We start from the raw sequence: 15,835 nt of genomic DNA on the forward strand, positions 1-15,835 counted from the left end.
CCTGCCTCTCTCTCTCTCTCTCTCTCTTTCTCTCTCTCTCTCTTTCTCTCCCTGCCTCTCTCTTTCTCTCCCTGCCTCTCTCTCTCCCTCTCTCTCTTTCTCTCCCTGCCTCTCCCTCTCTCCCTCTCTCTCTCCCTCTCTCTCTTTCTCTCCCTGCCTCTCTCTCTCTCTCTCTCTCTCTCTCTCTCTCTCTCTCTCTTTCTCTCTCTCTCTTTCTCTCCCTGCCTCTCTCTCTCTCTTTCTCTCCCTGCCTCTCTCTTTCTCTCCCTGCCTCTCTCTCTCTCTCTCTCTCTCTCTCTCTCTCTCTCTCTCTCTCTCACTCTGTCGCTCTCTCTCGCTTTCTCTCTCCCTGCCACTCTCTTTATCTCTCTCTCTCTCTCTCTCTCTCTCTCTCTCTTTCTCTCCCTGCCTCTCTCTCTCTCTCTCTCTCTTTCTCTCTCTCTCTTTCTCTCCCTGCCTCTCTCTTTCTCTCCCTGCCTCTCTCTCTCCCTCTCTCTCTTTCTCTCCCTGCCTCTCCCTCTCTCTCTCCCTCTCTCTCTTTCTCTCCCTGCCTCTCTCTCTCTCTCTCTCTCTCTCTCTCTCTCTCTCTCTCTCTCTCTCTTTCTCTCTCTCTCTCTTTCTCTCCCTGCCTCTCTCTCTCTCTCTTTCTCTCCCTGCCTCTCTCTCTCCCTCTCTCTCTCTCTCTCTCTCTCTCTCTCACACACACACACACACACACACACACACACACACACACACACACACACACAACACAACACAAATTAATAAATGGAAACTGAATAAATATTTTGTATTCGGTTAAATTGTGTGTGTGTTGCCTGTCTTCAAGTTTGAGTGCCAAAGTTTGAGACAAACTTGTGAGCCCTGTGTATAGTTTATTTTACAGTGTATATAAAACCCGAATCTGTTCATATTCACAGTATAAATTCTTCCCTCTTAAGTATAAAATCATAACTTATATATGTTTCATTTGACCCGAGTTACTTCCGCGTTCAGACAGCTTTGTGCACGCGGCCCTTCACGTTACCACGGCAACAACTCTTTTTCCCTTTTTCATTTTGCCGCCCACTTACTTAAGACCACCCACATCGCCTCGGCTCAGCCAATCAGAGGCCGCGCGAGCGGCGGAGTGACAGCTGACTCTCACCAATCGTTCTGTCTTCCTCGCGCGCTCCTCAGTCTCTTTTGGTGACTCCATCTTTTATTTTTTGCATGTGGGCCATTTTGTTTTTTTTTCCTCTCTCCAAGACATATATTTCTATTATCATTGTAGTTAGAGTACTGTATGACTACTTTAGAACACACACACACACACATATACACTTATACTCACTCACACACACACACACACACACACACACACACACACACACACACACACACATATTCACTCACACACACATACACACACACATATACACTTATACTCACTCACACACACACACACACACACATACACATATACTCACACACACACACATATACACTTATACTCACTCACACACACACACACATATATTCACTCACACACACATACACATATACTCACACACACACACACACACATACACTTATACTCACTCACACACACACACACACACTTATACTCACACACACATACACTTATACTCACTCACTCACACACACACACACACACACACACATTTATCTCCTTATCTCTCCTCCCCAAAGAGCTTTATATCCTGTTCATTTGGTTTCTGTCTATCTTAACTGTGCAGAAAGATCCTGTTAGGCTTTTATCAGAGTTTCTGTTTTTCATCACTCTGATTTTGGACATGATTAATTATATCTTTAAAGCCTGACACTACAACATGGAGTAGCATGCGGACTAACTGTCTAGAAATAAAATTGAAATTAACATTACAAATGCAATTTGCATGTCAGATATAAAAAATAGAATTCCTTATTACATGCTTGCTCTCCGTTGGGTATTGCTAGTGTCTAGCTTGAGTATTTAAGAAACTGCTGATCATTTTCACTCACAACACTCGTTTAGTTTAGTCCTTTATAGATTAACACAGAATTGTGTGTAAAACAAAGAGAGAGAGAGAGAGACAGAGAGAGAGAAAGACAGAGAGTGAGAGAGAGTGAGAGAGAGAGAGAAACTATTTCAGGAACTGCTGACCATTTTCACTCACAACCCTCATTTAGTTTAGTCCTTTATAGATTAGCACAGAATTGTGTGAAAAACAAAGAGAGAGAGAGAGAGAGCGAGAGACAGAAAGAGAGAGAGAGACAAAGAGGTAGAGAGAGAGAGAGAGAGTGAGAGAGTGAGAGAGAGACTATTTCAGAAACTGCTCACCATTTTCACTCACAACACTCATTTAGTCCTTTACAGATTAACACAGAATTATGTGAAAAACAAAGAGCATCCAGTGCAAACACTTTGTTGGGAACAGAAATCTGAGAAGAATAGCGTGAGTGGTTAAAGCTGAAAGAAAATAGAAGTCAACTCTGTTCCTCCGTGGTGAGCAGAAGAGCATCTCAAACCTTCAGGTGGATGGGTTACAACAGCAGGAAACCAAACTGGGTTCCAGTTTTATCAACAAAGAACAGGAACAAGAACAGGAATCTCAGTTTCAAGCCCTTCCTGTCAGCTCAGTTTTCTAAACATGAACCTCCACTGCTCCCGTGGCAGGTCTTCTGTTGTCACAATGACATCAATTCATGAAATTGTTCAAAAAAAGGGGACAGCTCTTTTTTACCCTGTCCGTTCATATTAGCAACATGCTAACCTCTTTAAAAAGGTCGAAAGTGAAGTCAGAGTATGTATTTGTTCTCTATTCAAAACAGTCTCTGGTTCTAGTGAAAAGTGAAGCACCAATACAAAACAAGACAAGTCTTGTCTTATTCATCACCAAATCTTACCACCAAAATGATAATTATCGTTCAGTCACGTTAGTTTTTCTCACTTTCACAAGTAAGGTATTTTATGCTACTGGAACTTCCAAAGGTTTTAAACAAGTTGTAAACTTAAAAACAAGTCTATAAATGATAGGAACTGTCTATGGAAAGTTCAGGAATAAGAAGCACTTTAAATGGCTCCTATAAATAACCAGAACAATACTGCATATACATAATAAAGCTAATATTTGAATAGTTAGCTGATGTTCAGTGAAAGGTCAGTGGAATTCACTTTACAGTTAAAGTGCTCCTGGTTGCAGAACGTCTGAGAAGCCGCTCTACCCCACACTTCCCTCTTCCATTCCTCCTTCTTGCCCTCTCTTGTTTATTTTAATTGGCTGAGTGCCAACTATTCCTTGTTTCGCCTCCATGCTGCTCTGTGATCTCTTCCCCTGGGCCTTTTTGTCTCCAAAACTCAGTTTAATGAGTAAGAAACTTGAGAGCTCCTGGGCCAGCCCAGTCAGCGGCGCTTTAAAGCCAGGTGATCACAGTCTTTATCTAATCTTCTCGGTTAAACATTTATTTTCATAGATTTCATTGTCCATGAATGCTCCATTGTTTGATGTTGCTGATGTTCGCGTGTTTTGTTCACTTTTAATCCAGTCTCTAATATCACTCACAGATCACAGCCTAATTGTAAACCAGTCTGCTCTTAAAACATGCTTCAGTTTTAAAGTTACGACATGCAACTGGCATTTGTTTCTCACCACTAGATGGTAGTAACTTCTGTTAGTGACTTGCTGTTGCCTGTTAGTGTGATAACAACACATCTTAGTTTACTCACCTGATTACCGAGGTGAACAAACTTTAGTCCTGGTTGATTAAGTGTATTTTTTTTTACCTTTTCCAAAAGAATAAAATGAATACAATAAGAGCTACCGTTGGCTCCCAAATGGCTCATTGCCAGTTTTTTTATCTTTGTCAATAAGATCTTTCTAAAATCTTTCTAAACACACACACACACACACACAGAGAGAGAGAGAGAGAGAGAGAGAGAGAGAGAGAGAGAACACACATAGAACTGGTGCTAAATGGTTTTGCTGTTCCAAACACCTTAGATATTGATTACGAAAGCTATATTTTAGTCATGTTGTGGTGATGACGATAATGATGATGATCATGATGACGTGTAATTAAAGGCATTAGAAGCTTTCAATGGCAAAGCAACATTTGACTCAAGATGTTCTCAATCCTGTGTAAATTGTCTATGATTAAGAAAGGTGGCTAATCCAAACTATTGTTTTGAAAGATTCCTCACATCACGCTTCACCAACTTTAGTTCTCACCATTAATTTCAATTATCTAATGAAGGAATAAAAATGCATAAAAATTAACGCATATAAATGTGGTTTCCTCATATTCTGTCATATATGATCCCTTAGTAAATGTGTATAGAGAGGTTATGAAGAATAATAAAGCTTAGAAGGAAGCAGAAGAGATTCACCATGCCTCAGTTAGATTGCTTTGCTAATTTTCAATTCAATTCAATTCAAGTTTATTTGTATAGCGCTTTTTACAATGGACATTGTCTCAAAGCAGCTTTACAGAACATAAACATAGAACAGAAGGTAGATATAAGGAGAAATATAAAGAATTAATATAATAAAATTCAAGATATATATAGTTCACAGTGTGTAAGTATGTAAGTATGTATGTATGTATGTATGTACGTATGTATATGTATTTATCCCCAATGAGCAAGTCTGAGGTGACTCAGGCAGCAGTGGCAAGGAGGAAACCTTGAGAGGAACCAGACTCAAAGGGGAACCTCATCCTCGTATGGGTGACACTAGAGGGTGCGATTACAAATATACAGTCAAACAAATGTTGTATTGGTGTAAGGATCACATGGAGTTCAGATCTCCTCTTAGTATCACAGAGTCCAACTGGAGCTGGTAGATCTGTAGCTGTCTCAGGATTCTCACAGAGTCGGCCTCGTCTCAGTGGAGGTCCGAGATCTTCATCGCACGGAAGACGAACGGAGCTGGTACAGTGTCTGGATGCCCCGGGATGGGTAGAAAGAGAGAAGCAGTGCAGAGGGATTAACATATCTGCTGTTCATAAAAATGTGCAAGTCTGATATAATAGTGTACAATATTATGGGATGTATTATGTGTACGCCTGACTAAAGAGATGAGTTTTTAATCTGCTTTTGAACTGGGAAAGTGTGTCTGAACACTATCAGGAACACTATTCCAAAGTTTGGAAGCTAAATAAGAAAACACTCCTTTACCTTAACACTCCTACCACCTTTAGTAGACTTAAAGCTTAGCTTTTAATTTACGCTCTAATTCACAGACAAGCTTTAAAATTCAATCATAACTGGAAAACCTAACCAAAATCTAATACACATTCAGTCACAGCATATAAAACTGAACATGTGTTCAGCTTTAACTCTCCAGATGACATTTATTGAGCTCCTTAACGGACACAGAAAATATTTTAAAGATTTCATAATCAGACATGAGGCTTAATTTTGTTTCCTGCATTTGGTTTGCTCTTTAACCTCACACACACACACACACACACACACACACACACACACACACACACACACACACACACACACACACACTCACACACACACACACACACCCTAAAATCTCTTCAGGGACTATCTGAAAGTCCCCTCCCCACCCTCTTGCTCTGCTACCACATCCCCTGTGTGTGTATTGTGTGTGTGTGTGTGTGTGTATGCGTGTGTGTCCCTTGTCTTAGCCCCACTTGCTAGGCAGATGGCTCTTTGTTGAGGTTTTACAATAGAACTGAGGTCACTGTGGTGCTCTATTGGCACACACTTCAGGTCATTTTATCTCTCTTCAATCTGATGCTTTAATATCCTCCATTAAGGTGGTGAGTTCTCATAGCATGCACATAAACCTGCACAGCGTCTACAGTCTCTACAGCACATGCGACTTTTCTCAAGTCAGGAACAAGGTTGTGGGTTTTGAAAAATTATTTTTAAAAATAGAAAAAAGTGTACATGGAAATAAATGAAAGTCTGAGTGGCATGGATAAGACGCAATCCAAAAGGAAAACATCAGCTGGAGCTGAGGGGGAAAAATGCTAATTTGCCGTCTGGTTTATTAGGCCGTCCTCCAATTCCCTCACGCAAGCAGACCGTGAAGAAGACTCTCCACGTCTATTCCCTGCCTGGACTTCACTGGAGGCAATGACTTCTGAGTGAGGGAAGTTTGGAACATGAGGTGTGAAACTGTTAAAAGTGAAGTGCAACATGTTTGAACAGCGCCACAGGAACTGAAGCCAAGTGCAAGTAAAGACCTGTCGAGACGGTGAAGTTAGGAAAGCTAGATCATTAGCCAGACAAAAAAAAATCCAGAGTGTGGGTGGTGAGTACAGGTAAAGGGGCTGCACCGATGAGAAGATCCACCTCATTCGAATCTCAGTCTCTGGAAATTTCTGCCAGAAAACCGAGCTGACTGAGTGGGCTGGGCTTTTACTGTATCTCATTTTCTCCTAAAACCTTCATGTTAACCTCCAGTGCAGGAACTGGTACAGATTTACAACATACTTCATGTTATTTTACTGAGTTAATTTTAATTAGATTAGTATATTAAACACAAAACCAGACTTTATTAAACAATTGTAAAAAAGCTAAATCCTTTGACAGCCTTTAGCCAACATTTGCTTTTGATATGGAACTAGCATTTGTAAAAAGTATAGCATAGATGTGACTAGCTAACATTTTGTAGATTAAGTTTTAATTTAAAAAAAAACACGTTTTATAAATGCAAGAATAGTGTAAATAGTGATAAATAGCACTGATGTTCCTAGCTAAATTTAGCTTTTATTACTAGCTAGCTAATTTAACAACATGTCAGAATCACTTTTTTACATTTAAACATTGTTTCTAAGTCTTAAAAAAGAGCACATATAGATTAGTAATTTCAACAGACAAACAATGGAGAGTCCTTTCATAACTTATGTCTTAATTTGTTATGTGAATACGTCATAGAAAAAGAATCAACACCTTGTCAGGTGAATTGACCAATCAGGGTTTGATATGTAGAGATCTACAGTACCAGCTCCAGTCAGACTCTGCAATACTATAGAGGAGATGTGAACTCCATGTTATCTTTTGCATCAATACAACATTTATCAGACTGTATATTTATAATCACAACCCCAGTGTCACACATATGAGGATGAGGTTCCCCTTTGAGTCTGGTTCCTCTCAATGTTTCTTCCTTTACCATCTAATGGAGTTTTTCCTCGCCACAGTCACCTGAGTCACCTCAGATTTGCTCACTGGGGATAAATACATACACATTGTAAACTAAATATATATAATATTAATCTTGAATTTTGTATACTATTAATCTTTATATTATTCTTTATATTAACCTTGTGTTCTATGTTTATGTTCTGTAAAGCTGCTTTGAGACGATGTCCATTATGTCGCTATACAAATAAACTTGAATCGAATTGAATGTAGAATCATTAGCATAACATCAGCTGTTGGTGTTACTTTCACCAGGTGAGAATCACTGCATGCTGCTGACGGTATGATCTTGTATCTAATAAACCTGAAGGGATAAAGACATGTACCGGTTGCACTGATTTTTACCAGGTTTCCTACTGGGCCATTGAAAATCCATGCCTAATGTATTAGCCAGTGCTGTTGTGAATGAAAGAGCACAGCTTGCCCACACAGGATCTCTCAAAATAATAGCAATCCCTTTCCCTCCAAAAGCTCAACCTCTGACATTAGAAACAGCTCTTTCCCTGCTTACCTCTACCTCTAACATTACAGGTATCATGTTACAGCTCTGAGCTTTGTCTCCAGATTCAGGTAAAACACTAATTACATTCTTTTAGCTACACAAACCTGTTTGAACAAAGTTAGCGCAGATAAAATTAACGATGGTTTCAGTGCAATGTGAGCGAGCGAGTGGAAACATTTTTAACATTAAAAACAGAAGTTAAAAAAATACCATATTGATACACATCATCTTCTATTTGTATTTGCTGTGCGCAGGTTCCAGGGGATATGACCCAGTCTTCTAAATTATACATCATCTAGACATCATTATGGATGGATGGATTTGCTTGCAGCATTATTTAACCACATCAGTGCTAGCCTGTGTCACATGATCCATTAAGGTGAAGATACAACACTGCATGAAGTGTTAAAACCGGTGAAATCTCTCACATTAAAACTAAAGGTGACATATTAGTGCATATTTATATATTTAAATTATTCCTTTATTAGTCATCATTTAAATATTTAAATAAATATGCACTAATCTGTCAGCTTTAGTTGTAATGTCCAGGTACTATTATCTCAAAGGTAATATGTCACAAAGGTAAATGTTTATCTTTATAAATTAGTTAGAATTACAGGATAAATCTAACATTCAGAGTTTAATCCTACATAAATAGATGAATATACCGTACGTTTATTTGAAAGACAATGACAATAAAATCTCAAATCCCTTGAATCCTTCATCTTATACTACTTACAATAAACTCCTCCCTCATGCTCTCAAATAATAAAAAAAAAAAAAAAAAAAAAAAAAAAGCACCGAAGAGCAGCAGGCAATTTTTGGACGAGATCCAGTATCCATGGAAACTAATCGAGCTCGTAGGCAGGCTGTGGGTATACAGAGGGGGAATATGCACTACAGGAAATGACCTAACAAAACCTCCCTTCTCCCATTGCTCCCATTTTCCAGTGGCACAGCATGAGTAATGCTTGGACCTGATCGCTGATTTTTTTTTTCTTCCCTAAACTTACTGTTGCTTGTCTGGATCTGTGCGGCAGACAGCCGTCTCGGTGTGCCGGCTCTACACATGGACTTAATTTCCTAAATAAAAGAGCCTCTGTATACAGAATGGAATGAGTTCCAATCCTTTGTCTGAAGACAAACAGGAGGCTTTATGTGATTATGTTCATTAATCTCCTTAAAAAAGTCTCGAACGCTGTCATCTTGACACCAAGATCTGCATCCAAAGCACATCATGTGAAGCTCTGTGGTTTTAGGTCTGGGATTACAACACATTTCACTGCTTTCATCTCTGTGCGTAATTGCACCCGTCATCTGCCTGGCCATAATTATAACCTTCTCTTTGGAAAACTTGCGAAAGTGACTTCAGAAAGCTTCACGTTGTGGGAAAAATGATTTCTGAACAATTCTAGTTGCAGGCATTGGTTCTGGTGAACGGTGGCACTCAGAGCCAAGTCGATGTTTATCATCCTCTCATCCATTTACATGAAATACAGCTCTCCAAGACCATAGGAGGCTTTACAGAAACTTCAAAGAAGCTTCAACTGTACAAGAAAACACTCCATGCTGTGCTGTTTTAGGAATATGCTCCACAACAGGGGCGCGTGAGAAAGCGGTGTTACAGTCAATTATTTACATGATTATTTTCCAATAACATCATGTTCTGAACTCCATACATATTGTTATACATTAACAGTTAGATTTAATGTTGAAGAACATTTTTCAAAGCAAGCAACATTTTTAGTTAGCAGCTATTAAACCAGGCTGTCAGTCCTACATCAATTATTAAAACAAACAAACAAACAACAAACAAACAAACAATCACATCTTGCCATGTTACCAAGAAACCACAAAGCACAAAATTCTCTCTGATGAATGACTGCAACAAAATGAAGGTCAAGTCCTTGTGACTTAGCTATTGCTATAGAAACTATAAGGTATTTACCTTCTGAACTGAATCAGAATCAGTAGGACTGAAGATAAGTAGTTTTGGTCTGCTTTCTTTTTCTGTTAATCAGGAAAAAGGATGAATCCAAGTCTGAACCTGTCGAAGGATTCTAATAGATTTTTGAAAGAGCTGCTTAAATATTTTTGCTTTATCCTTAAAATTTAAATCCAATCCAAACATTTGATGTCCACATCTACATCTCAATAATATCTAAACTGACTGAGCATACGGACTACATACCATCTGTGACTTCTAAAAAACGCATTCATTCCTGCTGCAGGATCTGATGAATCTGCAATGGTGGTGATCAGAAGCGATGATTTAACCTCGAGGGTCGATGAAGAACTTCAAGGTTTATACCATGATAACGGGATTATTTTTAGCCCAAGTTATCCTCCTGTAAAAAATGTCAAATTCCTCGTCTACAGTAATTCAGGGCAAAGTGCTGAGTGTGCACAGTCTATGAAGAAATAACTATTTACAATTTCACAAATATACAAATTCACATGACAACAGGAAGACGGATAATAATAGGCCCATGGAGCAACAGGTATGCTCCTTTAACAGACAATGACGATTTCACAATGAGTTATAATATGAAAAGGGAGGAGATGTTTTGTGTATGGGCTTCTAGAGGAGCGAGTGAGGGAGGAGTTAGCTTCTCAAAGTGTTCCTCCTGACTGAGAACAAAACAGCCACATGGAGCATCATGGTCTAAGGCACAATGGCCTTTACACACAACATGCTAATGAAACGGTGGCTATAAACAAAGACTCAGAGGCTGTAGACGGTAGTGTCAGGGGTATAGAGGATCACAACATGGCCATGATGGGATGTGAAAATCTGCTGAAATATAATTGTTGAATATATAAATAATCGATAAGTTAGTGTTGCTAATTTAGAAACTTTGTCATGAATTTTAGACCCACTTCAAGTCAAGTCAAGCAGCTATTATTGTCATTTCAACCATATATAGCTGTTGCAGTACATAGTGAAATGAGTCAACAGTGCTACATAGAACAAAGACACGGCTAAGGACTTAGTAAGTAAGTCCTAGCCACATACTGGTGTGCAACCTGGTGCAAACAGTGCAGGACAAGACAAACAAGACAGACAAGACAGTGCAGGACAAAAGACAGTGAAAAAAATTACAAGACAATACAAAAAATACAATACAAAAACTACAAAAAAGACAATACACAAAAGACAATAAACAGAAGCAGCGGTGACCTGAGATAATGTAAAGAATTGTGCAAAACAGCAGACGACAGTATGCTGCAGACGACAGTTAGACAGCATGTGCAAAGAGCAAAAACGTGTGCAAAAACAGCATGTAAACAGATTGATGGATATATGTTGGAAGTGTGTGTATTTGTCTGTAGGTCTGTGCAGTCCATACAGTTAATGTGCGTATGTGTGTTGTGCTCAGAACAGTTCAGTTATTAAGGAGTCTGATGGATTGTGGGAAGAAACTATTACACAGTCTGGTCGTGAGGGCCCGAATGCTTAAAAGCAAATCTAGTCACTTTTTGAGCAGACATTAGTGACTGTCCTGCATATGATAAGGCTCTCCAGCTCACATTACAGCCGCAGTCACATCGCAGCCGAAGTCGGGTTTGTTCGACTAATCCCCAGAGTGTGATCTGATATTCTTATTGTAACGATGCACTTCATTTTTCATCATTTTTAAACTCTCTTCTTGGCCATTTTTACAATAGTAAACAAACTGATTATTACGTAACCACTAACATATGCAGGGAGTTTATGACATTAGCATAAGCTTCTTTAAACAATGTTATAACAGTTAATTCCAAAAAAACTCATAATCTTATTTAATTTTATTGTGTTTTCACAAAGGGGTAGTAGCACGTTCGCCTCACAGCTCCAGGGTCGGGGGTTCGATTCCCGCCTCCACCTTGTGTGTGTGGAGTTTGCATGTTCTCCCCGTGCCTCGGTGGTTTCCTCCGGGTACTCCGGTTTCCTCCCCCGGTCAAAAGACATGCATGGTAGGTTGATTGGCATCTCTGGAAAATTGTCCGTAGTGTGTGATTGCGTCAGTGAATGAGAGTGTGTGTGTGCCCTGCGATGGGTTGGCACTCCGTCCAGGGTGTATCCTGCCTTGATGCCCAATGACGCCTGAGATAGGCACAGGCTCCCCGTGACCCGAGGTAGTTCGGATAAGCGGTAGAAAATGAATGAGTGAGTGTTTTCACAAAATCCTTCATGCTTCTTCATGTAGCCTTTGAAGTAATAATAATAATAATAATACTAATAATAACAAATAATCTTGAGGAATCCCTGAATATGCAAATAAGTCGTTATTAGGGGTTTTTGGTGATCTACTTTCTCCTAAAAAACACGTGAGGATGTGAAGACAAATCATCAAAACCCACTATTCACTACACTTGGCTTTTATGGACATGTTTGTCAGGACTCCATTTTGTAAAAGACCGGGTGAACGCCAGCTTACAGCGTTTGACCAATAGGAACACAAATAGACAGTTTTTTTAGTGGGAGGAGTTTGGAGGCGGACTTTAAAAATGAGCGGCGTTTGTGTGTCCAATAAGAGTGCGTGAAACTCTGCGCTGCATTCTCCCGACCAATAAAAACCTACAAGGCATTATCTGTCCAATCAGATCGTGCAGCGGTTAGCTAGGTCCTTTCAGTTCTCAGGTTGAAGCGGGTTTGATTCACTCTTCCTCCTCCTCGCGTCTCGCTGTGTTCTACCTCAGTCCTGAAACACGAGGATTTTTTTTTTCTACAACTATTTTTTTTTTAGTTCTTTTTCCTCAGTAAAAATGGCCGATACTGCTGTAGACACCACCACCACTACAGAGATCACTGCAAAGGTGAGTTATGGGGGGAAATAAACCTTAAACAAATCGTCCAAAACCGCAACTTTCTCTTAAGTGAACGGATTCCGTTTGGTGTTAAATTTGTGTGAAAAAAAATTTCTAAAACAATAAAGTGTGTCGACCCGAAGCGAGTAGTTGTGTGAGGGACCTGTAATCTAGCTGCTCAGTTACACCGCTTCATCACTGGGTACCACAGATGGAGCGCGAGGGACTGTTAGCCTGCAAGCTAACGCGCACGAGACCTACTCAACTGACCGACTGAGCTTTGTTTCGATGTATTTAAACACTTATGACCCATCGATGGGTTCATTTTTATCATATAACATCATATTATCTGTCTGGATTGTAATTAAAGGCAATTTTCGGTTTATAAGTCCGTTTTGACCTTAAATGGTCAACCGCTTCGGTGTGAGGTAAAATAAAAAAAAAAACGGTTTTATAACGGATTGTTTTCGATTTGAATATAATATCGTTAATAAATGGGCGGGAAATCGGTGCACATTAGAGCGCGCGCACTCTCCTCACTCGCTGAGCATTGTTCCTTATGGCCACGCGCTGCCCTTTGTCTGAGACTCGGGCACGCGCCGCTCGACGCGTTCTGGCTCGTTCTGATTGGTTGGAACAATTCGATGGGATTTCTGAACAGTTGTGTGCAGTGATTTTTTTTATTTTTTTTTTTAATCAAAAAGTAGCCTCGTAGTTTATTATGATACGTACGTAGATTATAACGTTTTAAAACCGCTCCATAAACGTACACGAGAGTTTGGTTTTCACGCTGATGTTCGGCTCAGCTCGTGTTTTTAGGGGGTATTTATTTGCGTCATAACGCTGATGCTCATAGTGGGAGGAAGAAGCAGCACAGAAACTTCCACTCGGTACCTGAGTGACATTAACACCACAAAGCGGAATTGGGACGGAATAACCATGAAAATGTCTGACAGATGTGCTGTAAACGTCTAGGTGACTTTATAAACACGTGTGTGTGTGTGTGTGTAGGATCTGAAGGAGAAGAAAGAAGTTGTGGAGGAGGCACAAGAGGAGGAGAAGAAGGAGAAGAAGGAGAACGGAGACGCACCTGCTAATGGCACAGCGGTATGTACGAGGGGGATTTCCCAGCATGCCTTGGGGCTTTTATCACTGTATTACATCTCATAGTGCAGGTGTGGGGCGACTCACAGCAGCCCCCCTGGTCTGTCTGCCCTGCTGCTGTGCAGGTTGTGCTCTTTGTTTGGGTTAGTGAACTTTCTCAGATGTAACACAGTCAGAGAAGGTATTAGTGTTGGCCGTGTGTGTGTTTATCAGAGCAGTATGAAGTCTCAGTGGCTGTGGAATGTTATTAGTGGAGCTCCCACTGCATAGTAACACGATAACGTTAAAGTGAGTCAGAGTCAAATGTGTCCAAAAAAACTGACTCCCTCCTGTCATTTTCTTCTTGTTTTTATTTATTTATTTATTTTTCCATACTTTACAAATAACCTAAAACTCCCCTGACAGACTAACGGTGCGTCTCATGAAGAAACCGACAAGGTGGACAAAGCAGCCGAAGAGCGTAAGTCATTACCGCTCCGTGAGTCAGTTGTATTTTGTAAGCCGTCGTTCGGTAATTAAAGTGAAAATTGTGTCGTGAAGCAGCTGCAGAGGGGGAGGGTGAGGAGGAGAAAGCTGCTGAAGAGGAAGCAGATGGGGAGGCAGTGAAACGTCCCGCGGAGGAGGAGGAGAAGGAGGTGGGTTTTAAAAAGATGTTTTCCAAAATGGAAGAAGGAAGAAAAAAAAAAACAGACCAAGCAGCATCATGATCGGTGTCTATTATCTATTGTCTTACTAATCTTTTGTGTTTTTAGGAGTCGGTCGAAACAAAGAAACAGAAGACTGAGGAGAACGGCGAATCCACAGAAGCCGAGGCTGAAGCGACGGCCTGAGGCTTTTTCCTCTGCGGTTCTGTTTGGTCAATCTGACAGTAGAGTTTGTGCTTCTGTGTATATTTAATTTTGTTATCGCTCCACCCTTATGAAACATTCAATTACACTGATGTCTTAACATCATGGCCCCGTCTTTATCTTTTTTTTTTTTCTTTTTTTTTTGTATGATGTTATTTATTGGTGTAGGAACAATGTGTTAGGGTCCTGTTATATAAAATCTATGAATTTTTTTATGCACAAGTTAAATGTGCGAGCACATTCTATTGTTTGGGTTTTTTTGTTTTTTTTGACCAGCAGATACGCACCCATAAAAAACCTACAAGTCGCCGTATATAACGTAACGAATAATTTTTTTTTTTTTTTTTTTTTTTCCCCATGTTCTGATGTTTATATGTCAGATTCACTTAAGACCAAAGATAAAAGTTTTAAGCAGGGGCTAATGGACGACATTTTAATCCTGGTTGTTTTCTGCTGCTAGTAGTTAATCCCTTGCTTTGGCTTATCTGTTAACAGAACAGATGGTGTCCATGAATGGGTCTCCTTACATTGTGAGAGTTGAGAAGAAAAGATAACTTTGTCCTTTCCTGACTAGCTTATGTTAATTAACCCCTCTTAAACCTTAAGGTTTTTGGTCTTTTGTTTCATATGCATTCCAGAAGGTTTGTAACTTTCCACGTCCGTATGTACAGGTTATTTTTATTTTACTTTTTTGTTTTTTGCAGGGGGGGGTATAGGAGTATGGGCAGTGCAGGATGGGAAACGGTCAACATGCTGGCACTGGTGTTTTGTGTTTTGGTTGCTTTTGACCACTGCTTTGTATATTCTGGTTCAGGCGTATAAATAAAATCACTCGTCTTTTTAACTGTGTTCTTTTTCTTTTTTTTTTTTTTTTAAGCCTGTTTCAAGGTTTGTGTTATCATTCAGTGCTGTAGACTATAAGCTTGCAACATTTCTATTTTTAATAGCAGGTTTCCTCAAACGAGTTGAGGTTAATTCTAACATTTTTCCTGACTCTAGGGGCTCAATTGTTCTTTTTGAACAGGTTTATATAAACTGGGAGAAAAAAAAAAATCGAGACAAAGTTGTTTTATTTACATTTCGGCTTGTCTTTTGTTCAGATTTTATATTTTTTTCTTCTTTACCCCGCCTGAAACTGATGAGATTTGGAAATTAAAAATCGACATTTTGTTGCTTGCATTAAAAAGCCGTACTTCTGCCCTCTAGTGGCTCGTGAATATATTGTACTTTTTCAGTCTTATGTTGAGTCCACTTTTAGTTCCTAACGTGTCTTCCTGATCTGTTGCCTGGTGGCCAAGTCTATTGGGGGGGAAAAAAACTGTAGATTTGCCTCGCTCTTCTCTTCTGTAGTGGGTACTTCTCCGTTACAGCTGAGCTGTAGTCGCTCACACTCCAGTCTCAACATCCGCTCTGCCTGATAAT

At 39.8% G+C, this 15,835-nt stretch overlaps 1 protein-coding gene across 4 annotated transcripts; it reads left to right on the forward strand.

The window, feature by feature from the left end:
* Positions 1-12,275: 12,275 nt before the first annotated feature.
* Positions 12,276-15,257, forward strand: si:ch211-222l21.1 (prothymosin alpha). Of its 4 annotated transcripts, none has more exons than XM_060857939.1 (5): positions 12,276-12,470; positions 13,473-13,568; positions 13,971-14,025; positions 14,109-14,200; positions 14,321-15,257. In XM_060857939.1, the coding sequence occupies exons 1-5, from the start codon at positions 12,420-12,422 to the stop codon at positions 14,393-14,395; spliced, it is 369 nt and encodes a 122-aa protein (XP_060713922.1). In that variant the 5' UTR covers positions 12,276-12,419; the 3' UTR covers positions 14,396-15,257. The 4 variants fall into 4 exon arrangements, with proteins under 4 accessions (XP_060713922.1, XP_060713919.1, XP_060713921.1 ...); XM_060857936.1 differs by having other exon boundaries at positions 12,277-12,470; positions 14,106-14,200; positions 14,318-15,257; XM_060857938.1 differs by having other exon boundaries at positions 12,277-12,470; positions 14,106-14,200.
* Positions 15,258-15,835: the final 578 nt, after the last annotated feature.

Source organism: Tachysurus vachellii, chromosome 22 (assembly GCF_030014155.1).
Source record: "Tachysurus vachellii isolate PV-2020 chromosome 22, HZAU_Pvac_v1, whole genome shotgun sequence".
NCBI lineage: Eukaryota > Metazoa > Chordata > Actinopteri > Siluriformes > Bagridae > Tachysurus > Tachysurus vachellii.

Bases quoted from the DNA above. Each gene is read 5' to 3' on its own strand.
- si:ch211-222l21.1 (XM_060857936.1), top strand. From the start codon at position 12,420: ATGGCCGATACTGCTGTAGACACCACCACCACTACAGAGATCACTGCA. The intron at 12,471-13,472 runs GTGAGTTATGGG...GTGTGTGTGTAG, and splicing joins CTACAGAGATCACTGCAAAG to GATCTGAAGGAGAAGAAAGA. The intron at 14,026-14,105 runs GTAAGTCATTAC...TGTGTCGTGAAG, and splicing joins GGACAAAGCAGCCGAAGAGC to CAGCTGCAGAGGGGGAGGGT.